We start from the raw sequence: 21,723 nt of genomic DNA, 5'->3' as shown, positions 1-21,723 counted from the left end.
TCTGTTTTAAAGTAAAAGACAATTCTCCATCTGGATAATTTCAAACACCATTGTCCAATGCGGAAGAGCAGACTCATTGTGGTCAGTGAAAATGCATGCTGTTTATTGGAACAGTGAGGGTGCTTATAAAGATCACAAAGACCATGACGATCATTACCCAGAATATTAATTGCCTAAATAACTGATCCCATCACCTCAAAAGCTGATATGTGGCAAGCATTCTACCATGAAATGGATCTTGTGTATTTTGCAGCTGGGTGCTACACATTAGTGCTGTTGAGGTGAGTTAATCTCCATAAACAATGTAAAAGCCTTTGTCTGTAATATCGGTGATACATCAAATCTAATGAATTGCTATTGTCAAGTGTCTAATGTCAGCAGAAACTGGAACAGATCAGGCAGCAAACAAAATGTGGCTTCACTATATACAGCTGTATTACTTGTTTGTGTTTAATTACCAACTGTAAGTGCAGTAATGCCATATTCTGGTAGCAGTAAAATGAACCACAATCTTTATATTGAAACAATGAGCTGCATTGTTTCCACAGAAGTAATTCTGTGCTTGTGTTTGATTTACAGAAACACTTTTGTGTCAGCCGGCCAAACAATGCGTGTAATAGAATTTTTATGCAGCTTCTCTTTTTGCTCATTTTCACACAATATCATATGTTAATGCTGCACATGTGAACTATCTTGCCATCTACTGTAAATGAAATGGATTACTGCAGTGATGTACTGCCATTTACTTAGATTGTGTTGTAGCCCTGTGGTTTACAGTGAGACTCCTGAAATGTTCTATTTCATCATTTGAAGGAAAGGTATCAATGTTGAAAGTATGTCCCCCTTAGACGTAAGGTGAGAGTCCCCATTAAGGTGTACAAACTAGATATTCTGTAAACCAGAGTAATACATGGCTGTGACTGAACAATAACCCTGCAGTACATTTCAAGGCCCTCGCAGGGCAATGCGTCTTGGTCCCCTCACTGACTAATACGAAACTGAAACTAAGAAGATCATTCGACAATAAGCTGTTTCATACAAAAGACCTGCATGTTTGGGGGTTTAAGCAGTTTCTGTTTCCTCTCCTCAGTTGTTTTCCAGACATTTTCTACAGTATTTACTGTACAACATAAATTGCATTTTTGTCAGTATATGACGATGTTCTTTTTAAATGACCCTGTATTGGACGAGTGGTACAGATAATGCATCGGTAAGATTAAATTGATTCAAGCTATGAGCCTCAAGTACCAGCAGACCAATTAAAAGCTTCCTAATCCTTAAATCTGATTGGACAGTTATTCAGGATCTTCTATTACTACTAAATTAATTGCTATGCAATATGAGGTAAAACCCTGGGTAGAATATAGGTATAAAGTAGCATAAACATGGGAGAAAATGATGGTTATGACGAAAACGAATGATACAAAGAACCTTGCCAGTGCATCAAACAGTTGATTTACTTCTTAAGGCAATTTTTCGTTTTATTTTTTTTCAGCAAGCAGCGGCAAGTACATAAAATGCACACATACAAACATATAATGCAAAACAAAGCCGATTTCTAAGTGCAAATACCGCACACGTTGCAAACTATATTTCCTTGGCATGGGCCTACATGTCAATCAAGCAACGTGATATACACGGGACTATAATATTTTTTATATAAATCAATGATACATATTCTCAGCATAATTTGAACATAAGCACTGATGTATTATTTATATTTTCAGTGAACCATTTTCATTCATATATGGGCGAACCGACTTCCCAGGTTCGCTGCGGGGGATTCTAGCGCGGCTTCCGTGCACCATAACCACGTGATACAATCGAGCGTTTTGGCGGGTCGCTGAGGGGCGTGTCCCGAGACAAATGGCGCGAGGGTAATGAGCCGTAACGCTGTTGTGGTAGCTTCCCTTATAGTAAAGTGGAATAGACGCCCTCTGAACTTCGAGTGATTTCTGGGTGCTTTATATTCTTTTACAGTGACGATAGTTATACAGTTTAAGTACCTATTTTAAAGTTCGTGACTTTGAAAAGATGAGTCCCTAATGGCGCTCAACGTTTAAACTCCCATCTAAAGGTACCTCGCGCGACGGGTCTGTAAACGCCAGCTATATTATTCTAATTAAGTAACTTTAATGTTAGTTACTGTCTCGATTTACTCCAAAGGAGTGTAATTATGTGATCTTACCCTGGGCTTATAAAAACTGTTCAATGGGATATGTCTTTATTCATTTGGAGAAAGCATTTTTGCCTCAGTAATTTTAATGATGAAGTTTAGAGAAAACAGTACTTTCCCAACGGAATAAATTAAGTACTTGGTTAAGCATTAAAATCATTTGATTTTGAAATAGCATATTAAGGCCGTGGTCAGAACATGGTTACGCAAGGTTTTTTTGTATTTGCGCTGAAAGTACATGTATTGAGATTTAAGGCTGTAATTTTAAATTTGTTAGAAAACTGAACTTTCAAGGATATGAGACTTTTTAAATGCGATGTGACAGGACAAACTATAAAAATCATATATTTCATCTCCTGTACAGCTGACTCGGTTGATGGTCTTAAATATTACTTTAATTTGATTGTAATGGGGCAGATATGTTAAGTGGCTGAAGGTACAAAAGCATATGGTTAAGAACTACTGATGTATACGGAAATTGAGTTAAATTAATGTCGTATAAAGTATTTTGGCCAAATGTATTTTAATGGCTGTTTTGTATCTTAATTTTAAGATATAATGGACGCGGTCGACCTGACAGCTTGAGTGAGTGGTTTAATTTTCTATGAAGAACTTGCATGCTTCGTATGGATTTATTATGCAAATGGTTTTAAACCTCGCTTCAGATACCGCCAGAGTAAATGCCGGCATTTTCATCGAAAATGGTCCGAGACTCGTTCTCATGTGTTACGCGTAAATAAATCTACCTACTTTTAAATGCGTTGTCTGCGTGTTCAATAAATGAAATCGCTGTCAGTTAATTTTAATGCAAAGCTTCTCTTAATATGGCGAAAGCCGGGTAAAGGCGGCTGGATTATACGTGGCATATGCACGGCTTTCCTTCCTTGGCCTTCTCGTTTAATTTTAGTTGTCATGTGACCATGTTGGTAGCTTGAAGGTGGGTGGAGGGATATTGAGTGTTTTAAATGTAATGCATATCGATGGCGATGAAGTAAAATGGACCGTGTAGATGACATCACCATGTTATCCCCTTTAATTTAGTCTCAGTAGTTTGTGCAGTTTTCCCTCTTCTAGGTGCATTTTCCCTAGGCGTCTGCCTTAATGAATCATTTACAGTAGTTGCTTCTGAATAAAAACTCAGATTAGTGGAATTATCTCAATAGGGTATTTTCTCAATTTTTATTTTGAAAAATCTTATAAATCATTTCAGATCCTGTAGTAGTATTTGTGTGCTGAGGTGTTTTGTTTTGGTTGAGCACAATGTATAAAATCATTCTGTCTGCATCATTAAAATGTAGGCAAATAGACATGGCATTTATAATCCACAGGGAAGACATGGTAGCTTAGCAGCATGTGGCAAAAGAGGATGTACCCTCTGTATGTAACCCTATCTCTTTCTCTCCACCCCCCCCCCCCCCACCCCCCGGGATGCAATTAAAAGTATGCCTTGCAGATTACTTACAAAATGACTGCAGGAGGTACTGGATTGTTGCTGTTCTGTTAGCTAGATGCTATAATACTTTATTGGGGATACCTAATTTGGGGATTTAAGTATTAATTATGTGATGAGTAATCTACTCAAGCTCAGGTGGTATTTGTTTGTATTTATAAATCCAGAGATTTAAACTGCTGCGGCATGAGAGTAATCGTGCATCTGTTTTGTAAATGGATTTGTTTTCAGAAATATCTCTAACGTTTTATTTTTAGCAGGGATAAAACTCAACCTCAGCAGTTCGCCATGCAAGTCATCCAGACTGTGGAGTCTCAGGTCCCAGCACTAAGGGAAATCTTTGTCAGGACCCCTTTCACAGAGGGGAGACAGATCAGCATATTGACCCTGAGCGGGCGGGGGGAGCAGCAGCAGCCACCATTGCTGCAATGGGACGATTCAGACTGCAGAGTGCAGGAGTGCTGCACTGAGCATGCCCCAGTGGGACTCTCCGCCAGCAGTTCATTATGCAGTGTAGCAGAGCCAGCAGAGGGGGGAGAGCGAGAGCAGGCATTTGCTTCCGCGTCGTTGTTGTCGTCAGCAGCAGCAGCAGCCGCCTCATCACAGAGCCTGCCCAGGCCGCCAGACGCATCCAGAGCGGCTCGTGAGCATGGCCTGACTGCGGAGGCGTGCCCGCTGAACATCATGGGGAATCAGGACGGGAAGCTTAAGAAAGCATCGGGGGAAGCCTTTGATGGGGTTGACGATGCTGTGGGGCTCAATGAGGCGGAGTACACAAAGAAAGGATACCATGGCAAGAAATCGCAGGGCAAGCACGGCAAGGGGGCGGACCCTGGCAAAAAGAAAGGCAAGTCAGAGTCCAAAACCTCTGTATTTTCCAATATTCGGATTCGCAAGAACCTGTCTAAGGCAAAAGGATCCACGGGAGGTTCCAGAGAGGATGTTTTGAGCTCCCAGGCCCTGCAGCAGGATGAGCTGGACAGCGCCGTATCGGTTCAGACCAAAACTCCCGATGTCAGCCTTTCGGCCGACGAGTTGGGGCACTCGGATACTGAGGCTGACCGCTTAAACCTCACCGCAGCATGTCAGCAGAACACCGTAGAGATCCAGAATGGACAAAGAGCCAGTTCGGGCTCCGACACAGACATCTACAGCTTCCATTCGGCGGCGGAGCAAGAGGATTTGCTCGCTGATATCCAGCAGGCGATTAGGCTGCAGCAGGGGGTCATCATTTCAACTGCCGAGGATCTGAGCTGGAAAGTGGAGTGTAAACAAGCAGCTAACGATGAAGCAGCTTCCCCATCTGTCCCGGAGCCTCCCGCTGCCCTCGTGGCTGCCGGTGACCAGGAGAATGGCCTGCTTGGCAGGCCCATTTTTTCGCTGGATAAAACGGCTGAGGAGAACAATGTGGCCGGAGCCGGGTTGAAGCTGAATGGGGTGATCCCCGAATATGGGGAAGCTCTTTGTGCTGCGGTGGGGACAAAGGGGCCAGGGCTATTGAGCGATGAAGCTCAGCCCCCTGCAACCATGGAGCAAGGGAAAGTGGGGAGCCCTGTTACCAAGACGACCAGCGCCACCAGCTTCCCTGACCTCACTGGCTCTTTTGAAAGTGCAGAAGAGCCAGTGGAGGACGGATTGGATCTAGCTCCCCATTTAAATGGAGGCATTAGTGATGTTACTGGGAATCTGGAGGATGGGGTGAGCTTCATGAATGGGAGTCTGGTAGCTGAGGAGTTGCTGATGCCTGATGAGCCAGTGGATGTAAAAGCAGGGTCCGTGGCACCCCCACCTACACATCGACGGAAAAGCAGCCTGTCCTCCCCATGGCCCCCTGAGAGCCCTCTGGCAACTCGTCTCCTTAAGTCAACTGTGACTACCCCCTCGGTCAAGCCCTACCCCCCTATTCATCCTTCCTACATCAAGACCACCACCCGGCAGCTCAGCTCCCCGAACCACTCCCCGGCTCACTCGCCATCCCAGAGCCCCCTTTTCCATCGACGGGGGCATGAGCTCGGCTGCCGGACTGAGAGGCGGCGGTTAAAGAGGCAGCGCTCTCACAGTATCACAGGCCTACTGAGCCGATCAGCAGACTGGACAGAGGAACTGAGTAAAATCCGGGTCGGTAAAGCTGGATCCACCGACTTCCTAGAGTATGGGGGCTCTGAGGAGAGGCTGAGAAGTGGAAGTCAACCCCTGTGTGCAACACGGAGGTCATCCTGTGTGCAATCCTCCACATGTAGCTTCCAGGATGTCTTCTCAGGTGAGTAACATGCGTTAGCTCTTGTTTACCTTTCATCAGGTGACATGTCTGTACAATTTATGGTGCTTCTGGCCTTGTGGTGTACTTTAATATTTTTTATTAGAAATGCCATTTTTGGGTGAACTGAGCTGTTTGTTTCCTATGTTGGTGAAAGAATGGAGAACTGACTGCACATCTTACTGACTTTGGGGCGGGCAAGGGGGTGGGGGCTGTCATTTTTGTGTCTGATTTGCCATGCACTAGTTTGAGTCTTTTATGCAGTGTGCATAAATGCATGCTGCAGACCAAACAATGGCTGTTTGTTCTGTGGTAGAAATAGAAAGTTTGTCCAGAAGTGTGACATTTTGGTGTTGATTTCCCTTCATCATTTTTCTTAACACAGCTGATTTCCCCTCACACTTGCTGAAAAGTATCCAGACAATTAGGGCATTTTATTATTTATATGTGAAAATTCATTCATTAGATTGAAATATGCTTTCATTGGGACAGTTTTTTTTTTTATATATGAATATATGAAACCTCTCTTAAGTATGTCCAAACACTTCAGGCATAAAACAAGTACACCACATAACAACACAACTTTAGCGTAGAAATCAGCTCTGATGTGTGTGTAACAGTTATATAAATAAAATATAGCAGATACTTTCTTTTTCTTTTCTATGTATGTTTGGACTGTCATTTGCATTTCCATGTTTTCCAGTATTTGATTTGTAAAAGCCTGATTTAGTGCTGCGACCAGGTGCCTCAGTTGTTCAGCTTGAATTTCTCCCCAGCTTCACCGGTTTACTGCACATGGCACCGTGTTTGTTTTTACCCTGTGCAGCTCTTCTGCAGCATTGCAGTGCTGCTGCTGCAGGCTCTCTGGAATATCCCTCAGCCCCCTTCCTGAAGGAAGACCATTGGCAAGCATTTTCTGTACAGTTCTCAGATCAGTCTCTTATCTGACTTTCTGGGGGTGGGGTCTGCATTGATTTGCAACCACTGTTGAATGTGTCGATCTTCAGTATCAATCTGAGATGTCAGTCACCCACAGCATGACCAGACAAACCTGTGTGTGTGAATTTCAGACATCAGCGATCTTGTTGGGTGGGGTACTTCCAGTTAGACAGTTTGTGATTGAGTTTATAATTTGCTCATTGGTTTAAAAAAATACATGCTGATGTATGCTTTAGTTTTGAGGTAGAGGAAGGTTAGATATGCCATTGATTCTGAGTGGGGCCAGAAGGGAATCGATGGTGGCGGGAAATCAGATGGGCCTAGGGTTGCCAACCATCCCGAATTGTCCGGGACATCCCGAAATATGGGTGATTTTGATTTGTCCCTTCAGGGGCAGTTCCAGTCCCGTATTCCAATCACAGCCTCATCGGCCAATAATAGACTACTGTAAGCATGGCAAAACGTTGCTATGAGACGCGGTTGTTGGTGATCCTGTGTGCACTGGCCACTAGTGGCTTGTCCTTTTATACTGTGAAATGTGTAGATTTATAGTATGAAACTTTGCAATTTCCATTATTGTTGGTCAGCTGCTCTGCCTGCGCACCTGCAAGAAAGTGTCCCTCATTTGGGGTTGAGAAAGTTGGCAACCCAGTTTTGTTATGGAGACTGCACGTCACTGTGTTTATGTACAGTGCTGCGGTCAGACTGCCACTTGCTAATAATAGTAGTCTTGAGAATTTTTGGGTTGTTTTTAAATGTGTCCATATATCATTTCCTCATTTGGACAGTCTTGCCTTAAGACCATAAGAACATCAGAAATTTACAAACGAGAGGAGGCCATTCGGCCCATCAAGCTCGTTTGAGGAGAATTCAAGTAATAGCTCAGAGTTGTTAAAATCTTATCTAGCTCTGATCTAAAGGAACCCAGGGTTTTAGCTTCACTAATCTAAATGCAATCAGCAACCATATATTTATGTAATATTTAAAATCCTCTGCTGTATGTGGAAAATAGTCAGCTATTTTCCGTTTTGTTTTGAGTATGACCATGGTTAAAACTGGACTGTTGTTTTTATGAATCATCCATCATTGAATTATCTTTAAGAAAACTGAAGCTTCCAATTGCCAGTTTTGGTAACACATTCACAGGTATTGGAGGTTTACTGGACCAATTTAGGTTAATAAGACCACCATGTTAGGAAATGTACTTTCTGGAGAGATGATTATGAATGCATGATCAACTGGTCTGGTTTCTTAACTTACACTTCCTGCTGTCCCTAGCCAGTGCATGCAATATCTTTTATGTAGCTGAGAATGAGCTACCATTGACTGAAATCATATAAATATCTTTTCTGTCTTTGTTGAGCAGTTGTTGCCTTTTTTTTTTTTTAAGGAACTTGTTTAGAATGTATGAATACAGATGTGTGTCTTTTTTGTTATTGATAGAATAACATCTGAATGTTTATTTGGAAGTTTTAGTCAATTTCAAGATATTTGATTTATGCTTTCAGAGCTATTTAAAAAAAGCATTTTTGAGTTAGCTTTAAGGCTGAAGTTGTATGGGTGTGCATTAAATAATGGTCTCTTTTATTCTCTCTACTAGCCTTGAGTAAATAAGGCCTATTGTTTTCTTGGGTTGAGTTCATGAAAGCAGATGAAATTTGCAAGTGGGGCTCCACAGTAAGTAATTTGTTTCCCTTTGAAAAGAGTGTGCAGAACAACAATACATGGGAGACCTTTCATTATGTTTCCTTTTAAATTTCGCCTCCCTCTGTGGCTGTGTAGTGTGTGGGTCAGTTCTCCCTTGCTCTCTTGTATATCAGTTAGTGAAGAGAGATCATAATGTACTGGTACTTTAAACTTGGGTTCCCACTGCAACCTCTTAAGCAAGCAGTCATATGCTGTTTCTGAATTATCCACATCAAAGGGATCCTTATTCTCTTCTTATGAATTTGCATCCCCTATAAAGTCTTTTATGACTTTAAAACTAATAACCCATATACTGCAAATGATATTTAGACTATCTGCACTTTATATATGTGTTTGCACTCTGGTGACCTGTCATATTATATACAGATGGGTTCCAGAGGATAAGGGATTTGACGTGCAAATTATTTAGCTAGACCATCAATTTATCTCATTACCACCTAATTTTAGAAATCTATCTTGCAGCATTGGCATAGATGCTAACACTGCAGCATCTGACTCAGACTTCAGTGCAAATATGGGGTTAACGCTGTATATGTGCGTATTGATGCTACTGCAGCTGTCCTCCTACATGCATCAAAATGCATCCAAGCTTCTAGGAGGGAAGATTTCTGTCTATGCATTTTGTTTGTTGGTATTTTCTTAGACTGACTGATTTGTGTGGATTATTTGTCTTTAAAATTGGTATGTTTTATATTTTAGCAGCATTTTAAAACACGCACACTTGTTTATTTGCTTCTAGACCCTTTTTAATTAAATGTTCAGAGCTGCTCAGACCTACTTCGCTAGTTACTCAGGGCTTTGTATCATTCAAATATTTTCAGTACCACTACAGATAACTTGCTTGTGATGCAAGTTCCTGAACAATACTTCTTTCGATACCAATTTTATTAAATTAATTTCAATAACAAAAGAATTACATTACAAATTATGGTACAGATCTGTAGTTTGAGTTTTCAGGTCCTTGGCATTTTGCACACTCTAAGCAGTTTTCTAATATAAAAAGTAGGGATGTACAAATTGTGAATGCATATGGTAGTCCACTGGACTACCAGCTTTCCAAATTTGGCAGTCTAGATACACTTTTTAGTAGCCCTTTGTACAGTCCCTGCCATTCTGGTTTTGTACTGGACTGTATGCTTACTTTAAGTGGTAGTATTGGTGTTATCAGGGTAAAAAAAATTAAAAATCAGTAGCACAAACCAGCACACTGAGGAGTTGAGCAGAAACATCAATTCTAATGAATGAATGCATTAATACTGATAATAAATTCAGGTCCTACACTTTCCCTAGACAGATGGCACAAATGCACAGTGGATTATGTAATTATAAGTTATGTTTTATTGCAGTTGAGAAATTTCTACAGAAAAAGCCTGCTTACACCAATTTATATTTTGTTTTTAAGTGTTTGTTTCGCTATGCTTATACATTATCCTATTTAAAAGAGTGCCCAGTATGGTTTTTTTTTTTACTGTCAGTATTTCACTTACCGCCAGACAGAAAACATAAATCATGGAAAAACAGTAGCATAAATATAATCAAATGGTATATACTTTAAAAACAGGTCTCTGTTTGCTTGTACATTTGCAAAAACAGATATTGATTTATTAATCTATATTGAAATGTAGGCTAATATAATCTGATTTTTATCCTGATTGGTACTAAAGAAGTTAATTGAAGAATAATGAGGTTCATCTTACTGAGCTGCTGTTCCTTTAAGAAATAGAACCACTGTGTACAGTTCAGGATGTGGTTTGGTTTCACCTGACTGGCTGAGTAACCTATTAGCCCATTAAGGGTTAACTGGTCATAAAATGCTTTCGAGTAATTGATATTTGCATGTTTTAAGCTAAAAGTCAGTCGTGGTTTGCCAAATTCTTCTCTTAGCGATTCTCAGTTTTGTACACACTCTGACCTGTCAACCATGTCTCTGAGAGTGGGTCCTTACGCATGCACACACTTGAACCCCACTTGAACCATGTCTATGACATGTTTACGCAACATTACCAGTCACCAGCATTATTCGGTCTTGGTACAAGCACGCTGCGTGCTTCTTGGCTCACTGACACAGGAGATTTCACTCCTTAGATATTGAAATTTTTGAGAAGGCATTTTTTGATTATCAATAATATCTAAGCAGTGTGGTTGGTGCCATAAAAGTATTGAATTTTAGTACCCAACCCTTGAGTTTCTACCATTTTATATGCCTATTGTATAGATTTAAACCAGGTCTTGAACTGCTGTGCTGCTTAGTCTGTTTTTGCATGAAAACTTTGAGGAAACACAAATAAGGAACGCAACTTGTCTTTTGTGATGTTTTAATGGCACAAACTTGATTTTTATGTAGTCAGCTTGGTTTTGGTGGCTGCAAAACTTGGTGGCTGTGTCAGATGGGGAATTCAGCTAATTCAATTCAGATATACTGGTGGTGTTGTGGACATGTATTGTATATGTGTAGTAGGGCTGGCCAATACAACAATATTATCGGTAATTGCGATATCAGACAAGTAACTCAGTTTCTGACTGTGCTTAACTGGCACTGATCACCTTTGTTGGGCAAGTAGGCTTAGGCTGCACACAAATCAAGGTGGTAAAGTTTTTTTTTTATTTGGCTTTCAGCTTCTGCCATATATTTGAATGCTTTAAAATCATAATTAAATCAGGCCCTTCAATCGGGCATTTTTCACTGAGGATAAAAAGCGATAACCAGCAAATCCCCGCCCGGCCTGTAAGCTTACACTGCAGCTGTTTAGCGAGTTTTATATGAATAATTTTTTCATGGTTACACATTTTTCTTTCTGCTAAACAAATGTAAGCACCAGGTGCATGTGTGTGTGTTGCATATTATTAATTTTTTGTGTCATCTTCCAGCCCTAATGTACCAAATGTCTTGTGGAAATTAATTCAGGTTTTTTTCTCTCTGCTGTAGGGCGCACCCTGCTGGAGAAGTTCTTCCAGCAGCAGGAGGACGCACAGCCTGAAGAGGCAGAGAAGCTGTGCTCACGCATACTGGCAATGGGCCTTTTGTTGCCCTTCAGTGAATGCTTTCGCGAGCAGTATGGCGAAAGTGCCTCGCAGATTGCACCTAAGTTCAATGTGAGCCCCTCCACTCTTGCTTGCATTATTTTATTTGTATGTAACTGCGTGGTATATGTGTTTATGCAACGTTACGTAAAAGACTTTAACATTTACTTTTCTCAAAAGTAGAGCAGGAATTTTAAGAATGTCACCTTGTGGCACAGCTGCCAGAAATGTTCTGGTCGCAGTTCTTTTGAACAATGTAATCTTGTGTCCTGGTTTTAGTTTTTGCTGTTCATTCCTGTATTTATATATATTCACACTACTCAAGAGACTGCCTCACTTCTCACCTGTCGCTTGCAGCCCAGCCGTTGCATATGTCTGACTCACCAGGGACCTGGTGCTGAATGTTCTATTTTGGGATTTTTATGGGTAGACTCGGGATGAGGGTGATTTAGATGTGTCATCTTAGAATATGTACCTATTTTAAAGGTCTGTATTGATGCTAACTTTTGGCTTCTCATGGAGGAAACTGGAGGTGCAATATTATGGTTGGCCATTGTTCTGTGAGACTGGCAGTAATGGTTTTATTCTTGTCAGTGCAAGCATGCAGCACAAGAGTGTAACATTGGGTGTTTCTCAATATGCGTACTTCACTGTACTTGTGTTCTCGCATACCCATTTTATATCATCTTCGGTTGCTGAAGACCAGTTTCAATATTAAGAACAGAAGTACAGACGACGGTAAAAATCCCTGGTTGTTGCCCCTCCCCAAATATCAAGGATGCATTGGTTGCATCCTTGTCAAATGAGAACAATCCCATGATTCCTTGCATCATTCTTGCCAACACCAGAAGTGCAATCTTTGTGTTCTTGGTATTGAGAAACACCCTTTTTGTAGATGCATTCTGGCTTGATATTTCATTGAACTGCAATTCAGGCTGTTTATGTACCAGTGATGCATTTATTCTCTTTTCTTCAATAGAACTAAAATCTAAATGGAAAAACAAGTGAAATGTTCTTATGCTGTTAATATTTTAGATCACCCCAAAAAGTACTTGTATACCGTCCTTTTTTTGTACGAATTTATCTTAATTGGCACTAGTGCCTTAATCGCAGTATGTGCAAAGCCATTCTTCATTCGGGTTGCGGTTAACAGGAAGTCTTGGTTCAAATGCTGTTTCTTTATTGATGAATGGCTGCATCCCACTACTGTCACAGTATTTATTGTTTTCATTAGGTTTCCTCACCAGAGCATCACATGACTGCTTTGATGATTCATGATTCTGTGCTCCCTTTCTCTGCTCTGGGTGAAATATACATGGTGCCGTGCACATACATGCTGCATAAGCAAGCCCACACTGTGGAGCTTTTTAGGGCAACAAGCCAGTCTCCTGTTTTTATGCTCTTTCTAGGCAGCTCCACCTAGGGATTGGAGGGGTGTCTGTTATGATGTGGTGCAGCTTGCAATATAGTCAGACTTCAGTTTGATTTGTAACATTAAATTGCGCTAGTCACTTGTCAAAATGATTTGACTTCCTCTTTAATATTCATGTATGCACAGCACAGATTAAATATGTCTGTGTGAGCTTGTGTATCCCCCTTGACTAATTCAGCCATTTAGTAGAGTGGAATTGACAGGTTTACGTTGGTTTTTTTCTTTCTTTCAGTTCATTCAAAATGCTTTGTTTTTAGAGATGCTTATTTAGTGCTGTAACCATGTAGTTAGTGTTTTCTTCAATAATTCGCTGGAGCTAGTTATGGAAATTCCATTAGCATATGGGGTCTGCTGGGGTCACCGAGCATATTAACCTTGTTTTAGGTTTTATATCATTGTTTTCCTTTATTAGAATCCACAATGCTGCATGATTTAGGGTGAGTATTGTTAGATATTTATTTGTATAGCTCCTCAATAGGCTTTGGCACTGTTTTGGTTTAAAAATGTAGAGATGTGAAGGGCATATATGTTGCAGAACAACTGAAATGGCAATGTATTGATGAGGGAGATGCTCTGGTATTTTTCAGACCTGTCTTCATATTATGCTAGCTCATCAGGGGACTATTATAAGTGACTAGTATGCGGAAGGTACCCGTGTCAGCAGCTGCTAGTTGGTTGGTTAGACATTGCAAGGGAGGCATGATTTACCAGCATGTAATCCTATGAATTATTCTCCTCCCCACCAGTATGAGATCTTGGACCCAGAGGCCAGCGGTAGTTGCTGGTAAATGATGGCAGGCATCTCCCTGGGGCTGATTTGTCAATAACAGCCTGCCCTCTCTTGTCCCACCCGCCCAGAGACACCTAAGTGAGCAGCTTTGTCATTGGGGAACCTGATCTGACTGCAGGCAGGCCATCTTTTGGAAGCCGCTTAGGCAGCAGTGTGCCTCTGGGACTTGGGAAAAGAAGGAGCCTTGGACTCCATGCCACTGAAAGGGATGCAGAACCGAGCTTGCAAGAAATTGGCAGAGGCCATGAGATGCTTTTATGTTATTCGGCTGTTTTTCTACACGCGCGCGGCAAACGCAGAAATTAACCTTTGAAGAATGTGAAAGCAGTACAGAATTACAAGGCAAAAAGTTCTGTCAGCAGAAGAGAGTGGAAGAGTAGGGGGGAAAGGCATCCTTTATGAACACTGGGACATCTGTAAAGATAAAGGATATATTAGCATACCTTGCCTACTGCAGACTTCTCAACAGCAAGGATGGATGCAGAAAGCATTTCAGAAAGCTGTAGCCACCTTCTGGATTGAAAAAGAACTGCACCTTTTGGATTAGAAAAGACTTGTATTTTGCCTTCATTCTCTTTAAGGAGAAAGCGTTGTTGACTCTAAGAGCAGCACGAGGAACCAGTGCCATCGTATTTGCCACAATGTAGATCTGATTGTAATCAGCAATTTTACTAGCTAATAGGAGTCAGGACCACTTAAACATTGAAAGCCATGGAGCGTCGAAAGGGAGTACCCAGGACCTTGGGGGACACTGATGGAGACTCTTCCCATCTGGCCCATGTGCTGGAGGTCCTTAGGGTCCTGTTGCTGGTTGGTCGACAAGGAAGGAATGACCAGAGAGAGAGGCATCTGGATATGGCATGGCTAACGCTTGTGCAGGCTGTTCGGAGAAAATGCCGCTTGCTTGAGGTCAGCTCCTTCTGAGATGCAGTGACTAATGCTAGCTATTGTGATTCAGTCTGGGCCTCATGTTGTACCTGCACAAGTTACTACAAACCTTAAAAATGTCAGCATACAGGTCTTAGGAAACTATGTCTGTCAGACATGTTGACCTTGAAGTTACTTTGATTATAGAGTTGCTCAGTAATGATTATCGGTGATTGTTTGAATGTTTTTTCTATTGTTCATTATTGTGGTCTGTGATGAGTCCATGTACAGCAGGGGTGGCTAATCTTATCTGCAAAGGGCCGGTGTGTGTGCAGGTTTTTGGGATAACCTGTAGTTCAGCTGTTCAAACCCAGGTGTGATCAATCCTCTAATTAGTAATCTAATTAGGGAATTGCAGCGAAAACCTGCACACACACCGGCCCTTTGCGGATAAGATTGGCCAATCAGTCAGTATTGATCATTATCATGATATAATTCAAGTCATAATTTCATTTCTTTAAGGATCCACTTTTGCTTAAAATTCCCTTAGGATTCCTCATAAACAGATTGAGATTAATGAAAAACGATGACAAATCTAAGTTTTAATAAATAAATAACTAGGTTTTTTTTGTGGGGCATAACACTAGAAAATGCAAATGGTGTGGTTTGATGCTAGTTTGTTTTCTCTGACTGCCTCACTGTTTTTTCCAGGGAAGGGTTTGGCATTAGTAAAGTTGCAACCTGTCCCATTTTAAACCAGTACAGAACGATTTGTCCTGTATTTCTTCAGATTGAAAGTGGAAACCCTGTTTGCTGGTCTCTGTGACTATAAGCGCCTGCTTTCTGTATCTTCAATTGCATGGCAATGCTTCAAGTGCTGAAATGGTCGTAGTCCTTCCAGCTACAGTTGACACAAGCTTTTGGAAGAATTTAGTTTGTTGTGTGTTAAATTGCCAAAGTACCACCACACCACTGACTTCTGTTTACTTCGTTTATCTACAGTATCTCTTTGCGTCCTGCCCCCCCGTCTCCCCTTTTTTTGAAAACCAAAAAATGGTCCCACTGTTGAAGTTTGCTCTGTGGGGTTGCTCGCCGCTTCTATGATATTACCAAAACAGTAGCAGGTAGCTCCTTTAACTCAGCCAGCCTTGCAGTGAGTTTGTTGTGCATATGAATGTTGGAACTGTGTTCATTTCTGTGATCTGATAGGCTGATATGTGCAATCCAAACTGTGGAGGAGGGCACCTATGGCTGGCTGATATGTGATCAAGCAGTGTTTATCTACAGTTTGTAAAAGTTATCTACAGTTTGTAAAACTTTTTGTTTAAATTTAATATGATGGTAAGTCAAGATATTGTCTGTATCACTCAGCACCACCCCACCCCTTCTCACAAGCATACCCTGTCTCACCACAGCAAGACCAGTTGTATACCTGGGCGGCAGTCAGTCAGCCCCTACACTCTGCGGAGCACTTTGATGGGCGCGTCCCAGGCCGTATCCAGGCCCTCTGGCCCCCACCCAAACCGGGAGGGGAGGAGCGACCTGGGCTGAAGTACACAGAGGCAGGTAAGGCTGTTGATCCACCAGCCCAGAGGCTCCTACCTGAGCAGACAAGCTGATGCTGTGTGAATGTTTATTAGTTTCTGCTTTATTAGTTAGTTTGTTTGTTTTTTAAATGGCTCTTAGTGGTCGGGTGAAAGCCTGTCGCTTTTGCCTTAGTGGGCTTGTAGATTTGTGTGTTCTGGGGAAAAGACAAAACTAAGTTAAAATAGACTTGTAATTCGAGGTTAATGCAGTTTTACAGGTTGGTTTTGCTGCCTGGACCTGCTATCGTGATTTCTTTGCTGTTAAGTTTTTAGGGTATTTTCTTTAATCTTGTGAACTCAGTTTGGGAGGGGTTATATTTAAAATGGATTGTTCCTTTTTTTTACTCCATGCAATAACACTAGAGGATGACGAAGGTAAGACTAATCTGGATATCTTTGTTTGACATCCCATTAGAATGTTCAGTTCTTGTATTAAGTAAAAATGTTTTTGAATTTTAATAGCAAGTCTGAAGTTCTCTCTCTCCGCCCCCCACCTTGTCTATAGCCTCTGTTGCCAATTGGGTGGGAAGGGCTACTCTTTGTCCCATCCAGCTTGGGTAGTATGTTGCCTAGCAACATGGCTTGAATCACTGAAACTTATTTAGATTCCAATCACTTGCTTCCTCCTGAACTTTCTCATCACTTTCCTTTGTAACAAACAAGCTGTTTGACTGATTTTGGAAGCCACGAAACGTCTGAAAGATGGTCCATGGCCTGTTCCTGGCCTGTTCCTGTTCCTGACTCCCTGCTTGATGGCAGTGTTTAATGAGTTGGTTTTGGTCCATATGTTAATCTTGGATTGAAAGTTGTTTTCTGGTGTGCTTTGTTTCCTATATATGTTCTAAATTCTCCTTTGTGAAGGATTGCCCCCAAACCTGCCAAACAAAGTTGGATAGTCAAGCATCAGAGGCTATAGAGTGTGCAAGTGCTGTCATCTTGAAGGCTGTTTGTTAGCATTTTCAAACATGCAGTTCTCTTAGCAAAAGTCTTATGAGGAAGATTCTGATGTCAAATTCTGATGTTTTGTGTCCCTGAAATTAATATTGCTAACATTTTGCTAACAGGAACGACTTGAAAATGAACTACAACAATCGCTTATCTGACTTCACGCGCACAAGGCTTGGATAAAAATCACTGATCTGAGACCAATTTTGTCAGGCAACCTGTGACACCTCCCCATGGTCAGTCATTGTCAGTTCATTAGCCACCACTGCAAATTAATAGTTAGCAAATTATTAGTGAGCAGTCCTATATGGCAGTTCCAATCTGTGTTGTAGTGTCATTCTTTAGAGATGATTGGAAAATTTCAGAGCAATGTGAAATCACATAGAGGGCTCTGCAGCTCTGTGAAGGGCAGTTGGCAGATTCAGTTAGAGCAAGCATGGGGGGCATCGCGTTTTGGCGAGTTATGGCAGATGGGCAGCACGGGTCTGATAAGTCAGCATATTACTTCTAATAGCATTTGACATTTTAAATGAATCATTTGTAAATTAGTGTAACTTTTATCTATATTTCATTCTGAAGTCCGGTTCAGTAAATTACATAACTGAGAAACACTTTGAAATGCGGAAATGTATTTACACTGTGTATTTGCACAATACTGTCATGGAGTACTTTTTGTATGTCATTATGGAAGAAATTTTATATACGCTCCTTCTTAGTTGTATACAATAACTAAGGTTACAAGAAGTTCTTTTAGGAGGCTTCCTTCAGAAGAACACAGGTCTGGCAAAAATCCGGTCTCAGATCAGCAACTGCTGGTTGCATTGTGAATCTATTATTCCTTTAGTAAATTGTTAGCAACATACTCATTTCATCTATGCGAAACATTAAAATTAGTTGAAGTTCCACTAGTAAGGATTTAACTGATCAGACAAAACTTTAAAGTGTTTTACATCTCGTTTTAACCACGAATTTTATTTTCCCTGATTTTCTGAAATCCCATTCATTTTTCTCAGTTTTTTTGCCAAGAGAACCGTGTTATCAATACCCCCTACAAAACGTCAAACTTGCACTTTCTATTTACTGTAATTATATGGAGTACTTTTTGTATGTTATTGTGTAGCACCAACACCAGCGTGGTACAATTTACGTTTCAACAGCAAGCATTTGTTACCTTTGCACCTGTTGTCATGTACTGTATATGTCTAATGAATAAAATAAATTGTAGTCCCTAAGACTATATCCCAGGTAACTCTTTAGTATGTCATTGTCATCTCGTCCTCTCAGACCATCAAGCCATCATCATAGGGCTGAAGAAGCAGCAGAGAGAGGAGATCCGAGAACTACAGGTAGCCTATACCTCAATGGCTTGTTCAGTACATGCACACCTGTATTGTTTTTCCTAGAGAGTTAATGAAGGTTTACCAGTGCAATCTATACTTTGATTATTTTCTTCTTATAGGGTGTATTTCATGTTATTTTTTTTCTGCTGTCTTTGCTGGGTGAACTGAACATTGCTGTTCTGCAGTGTCGATTTATAACACTGTCTGAAATGCTTTGTATAAAATGCCAGTGAAAGCCTTTTTCCCCCCACTAGAGGGCAGCATCTTCCCAGCTTGTGTCAGGTTTTCCTACTCACTGCATATGCTGTGCTATGAAAGTATTGCATTTATTTCCTCCATTTTATCTTAATCATTGAAATACATTTTAAATGTAGAGGTCTGATGATTAGCTGCACAGGTATATTAGAATATTTAGTAGTTTAACTTTTTCCTTAATAAGTGGATATGTTTATGGAAGGGTTTAAATGATCACTTTCAGTTTTAAGGCACTTCTTCGTTCATGCAAAGCATGTCAGTGCAGCTATTGCCTGGTGCCCTGAAACTGCCTGTGATCTTCAGGCTAGTTCATTCTGGTTAATTTTTTCCCCATAAATGATATTGCATGTAGCTTTACATTTTACTTTGTTGTTTGAAACCTTCACTAATTCTGTATCATCATTAATCCAGACTATGTCTTCTTAAAAAGCTGAAACTAAAACTGCTCAGAAGTGGGATTACAATCCTGTTTTGTTCCATCCACAGGAGGAATCTGTCCTGAAGACCGTAAAGCTTAAGGAGGAGCATGTTAATGTAATTCAGCAGTTAGAACAGACCATTGAGGATCTGAGGACTAAAATTGCAGAGTTAGAGAAACAGTACCCCTCACTGGAGAAGGATGTGAGCACAAAGGACCAGGAATGTGGAAGTGAAGATTTGGAAATGAAAGGCTTCTGCGATGTGGACCTGCAGACTGAGGGCATGGCCCTGAGCTGCCTGGAGGCCAAGTCTGTGCAGACGTCACCTGTGGACGAGAGCTTTAGATTCAAAGTGCCTTTGCCGGAGCGAACGTCACCTTCTAAATCTTCGAGGCTTGATGTGAAAGTGGGGGAGTTTTCCCAGCACTCCCCACCCTCCCCCAGCCTTGAGCCAGAGCATCTATCTGAGCCATTCACCCCCCTACCCCCCAAAGCAGATCAGGGTTTTGTTTGTAAATGCCAGCAACAGATGGGGATTCAGTCTTTGCCAGTACCCCTTCCCGGACTACCTGTACCACCTCCCCTTCCCGGACTACCAGTACCACCTCCTCCGCCTCCCCTTCCCGGACTACCAGTACCACCTCCTCCGCCTCCCCTTCCCGGACTACCAGTGCCACCTCCTCCGCCTCCCCTTCCCGGACTACCAGTGCCACCTCCTCCGCCTCCCCTTCCCGGACTACCAGTGCCACCTCCTCCGCCTCCCCTTCCCGGCCTACCTGTGCCACCTCCTCCGCCTCCCCTTCCCGGCCTACCTGTGCCACCTCCTCCGCCTCCCCTTCCCGGCCTACCTGTGCCACCCCCTCCGCCTCCCCTTCCCGGCCTACCTGTGCCTCCCCCTCCACCTCCCCTTCCAGGTCTACCTGTGCCTCCCCCTCCACCTCCTCTTCCCGGCCTACCAGTATCATCTCTCTCAGGATCAGCAGTACCTCCGCCGCCACCTCCCTTACCTGGGTGCCCCATACCGCCCCCTCCCCCCCTGCCTTCACTGGGAACTGGGCCATGTCCCCCACCGCCCCCACTGCCTGATGGTGTTCATCCACCGCCCCCGCCAGCCATAGGTGCCCCTCCTCCACAGTTTGGATTAGGATCTCTTCCTCCTCCTCTACCGCTCGGTCTTTATGCCCTAGGCATGGCACAGGAGAAGAGGCCTCGGAAAGAAGTCGTTGAACCTCCACGACCTATGAAACCGCTGTACTGGACCAGGATACAGCTGCATGAGAGAAAGTAATATGCTGGTTTTACTGGTTTTAATCTTGTCATAGCTGTGTGTCAGTGTGTTCTGGAATGGTATTCATCCCCCGCCCCCCCAAATAGGGGAAAATTTGACATTTTCAGCTAAGAAACTGTCTCCATGACTATACAAATAGAATGAAAAATATGTTGTGAATTGGAATTTCAGGCCAAGCCGTAGGTTTTAACAGAAATCAATCACAGCTGAAGTCATCTGGGTGCCATGCAGAACAGCAGTCCAACATTGTAAAAGATGACCTGACCCAACCTGTCCAGGCTCTGCCGCAAATTATAAAGCTGTCTTGCCTGACACATGCCAGCGTTGGTGGCATGATGCGGTGGTTGTGACGGAGTAGAGTTTTGCTTTTTCCAAAATGGATTCACTTCAAAGCTGTTGCAGTTTCAGTCTAGCGGTACACTGACTTCTCCCTTCCCTGATGCACATTTCACACTGTAAATTCTTATTGTCAATCTTATTCTTTTCCTGTGTGACCTAAGGGAACCTACTGGACTTTTAGTGTGGGAGAAGGTTGAGGAACCATCTCTGGATTTCATCGAGTTTGTTGAACTTTTCTCCAAAACGGCTGTGAAGGAAAAGAAAAAGCCATTGTCAGATACCATAACCAAGTCAAAGACTAAACAAGTGAGTTTCATTCTCGTTTATGATTTATTTGAACATGTCTCTATCAAACAGGTTTTCATGTCTCTTAGAAATCTTTGCGTGTATAAACTATGGAAGAAATATTGTTTAAGACCCTCCTCCACTCTGTAATAGCAGTGCCCCTGCTGGACATAAACTGGAATTACATATGTACGTGAAATAGTTCATCCTGTTCTCCCAAGGACTATAGCATTTTAAATAAATTATTATTCTCATCATCATTATTATTATTATTATTATAATATAATGTAATTCTTATTTTGAATTTGTCTGATTGCTACGGTAAAGTGAAATGAATAATGGATTAAAATGGAGTATTTTTATCCATTATAAAAGTACACAGGAGCCCGGCTGCTGCTGAGAGGTAAAACAGCAGTGAAAAAACTGGCCCTTTCCTTGTGTGTCCCATGGATTGGCTGCAATGGGGAAATCCTGTGTGCCCACCAAAATGAAATGTTGCCCTGTGATTGAGGAGCTGTGCATGGAGGTTTTCAAAAGTTTCAGAAACATTTGGAACATCCACAGAAGTGCTGTTTTGTAATAGACAAGAAGCATGAGAACTGTTCACCAGCGTAACACATGATTAAG

General features: G+C 41.9%; 1 protein-coding gene across 4 annotated transcripts in view; it reads left to right on the top strand.

Moving 5' to 3' along the window:
• Window positions 1-1,817: 1,817 nt before the first annotated feature.
• fmn2b (formin 2b) overlaps window positions 1,818-21,723 on the top strand; it is a 55,570-nt gene continuing 35,664 nt past the window's right edge. Inside the window, exons 1-7 of one of the 4 annotated variants that reach the window (XM_023830962.2) lie at window positions 1,818-1,877; window positions 3,884-5,886; window positions 11,456-11,622; window positions 16,055-16,205; window positions 18,455-18,516; window positions 19,252-20,468; window positions 20,973-21,117. In XM_023830962.2, coding sequence (XP_023686730.2) covers window positions 1,867-1,877; window positions 3,884-5,886; window positions 11,456-11,622; window positions 16,055-16,205; window positions 18,455-18,516; window positions 19,252-20,468; window positions 20,973-21,117 — 3,756 coding nt within the window. In that variant the 5' untranslated portion in view covers window positions 1,818-1,866. Of the gene's footprint in view, window positions 2,094-3,883; window positions 5,887-11,455; window positions 11,623-16,054; window positions 16,206-18,454; window positions 18,517-19,251; window positions 20,469-20,972; window positions 21,118-21,723 lie in introns of all 4 variants that reach the window. The other 3 variants (XM_072703367.1, XM_072703366.1, XM_072703368.1) reach the window with 3 other exon arrangements.

The sequence above is a fragment of the Paramormyrops kingsleyae genome, chromosome 20, assembly GCF_048594095.1.
Source record: "Paramormyrops kingsleyae isolate MSU_618 chromosome 20, PKINGS_0.4, whole genome shotgun sequence".
NCBI classification, from domain to species: domain Eukaryota; kingdom Metazoa; phylum Chordata; class Actinopteri; order Osteoglossiformes; family Mormyridae; genus Paramormyrops; species Paramormyrops kingsleyae.
Note: the sequence above shows the minus strand (reverse complement) of the source record. Positions and strands in the feature narration are given on the sequence as shown.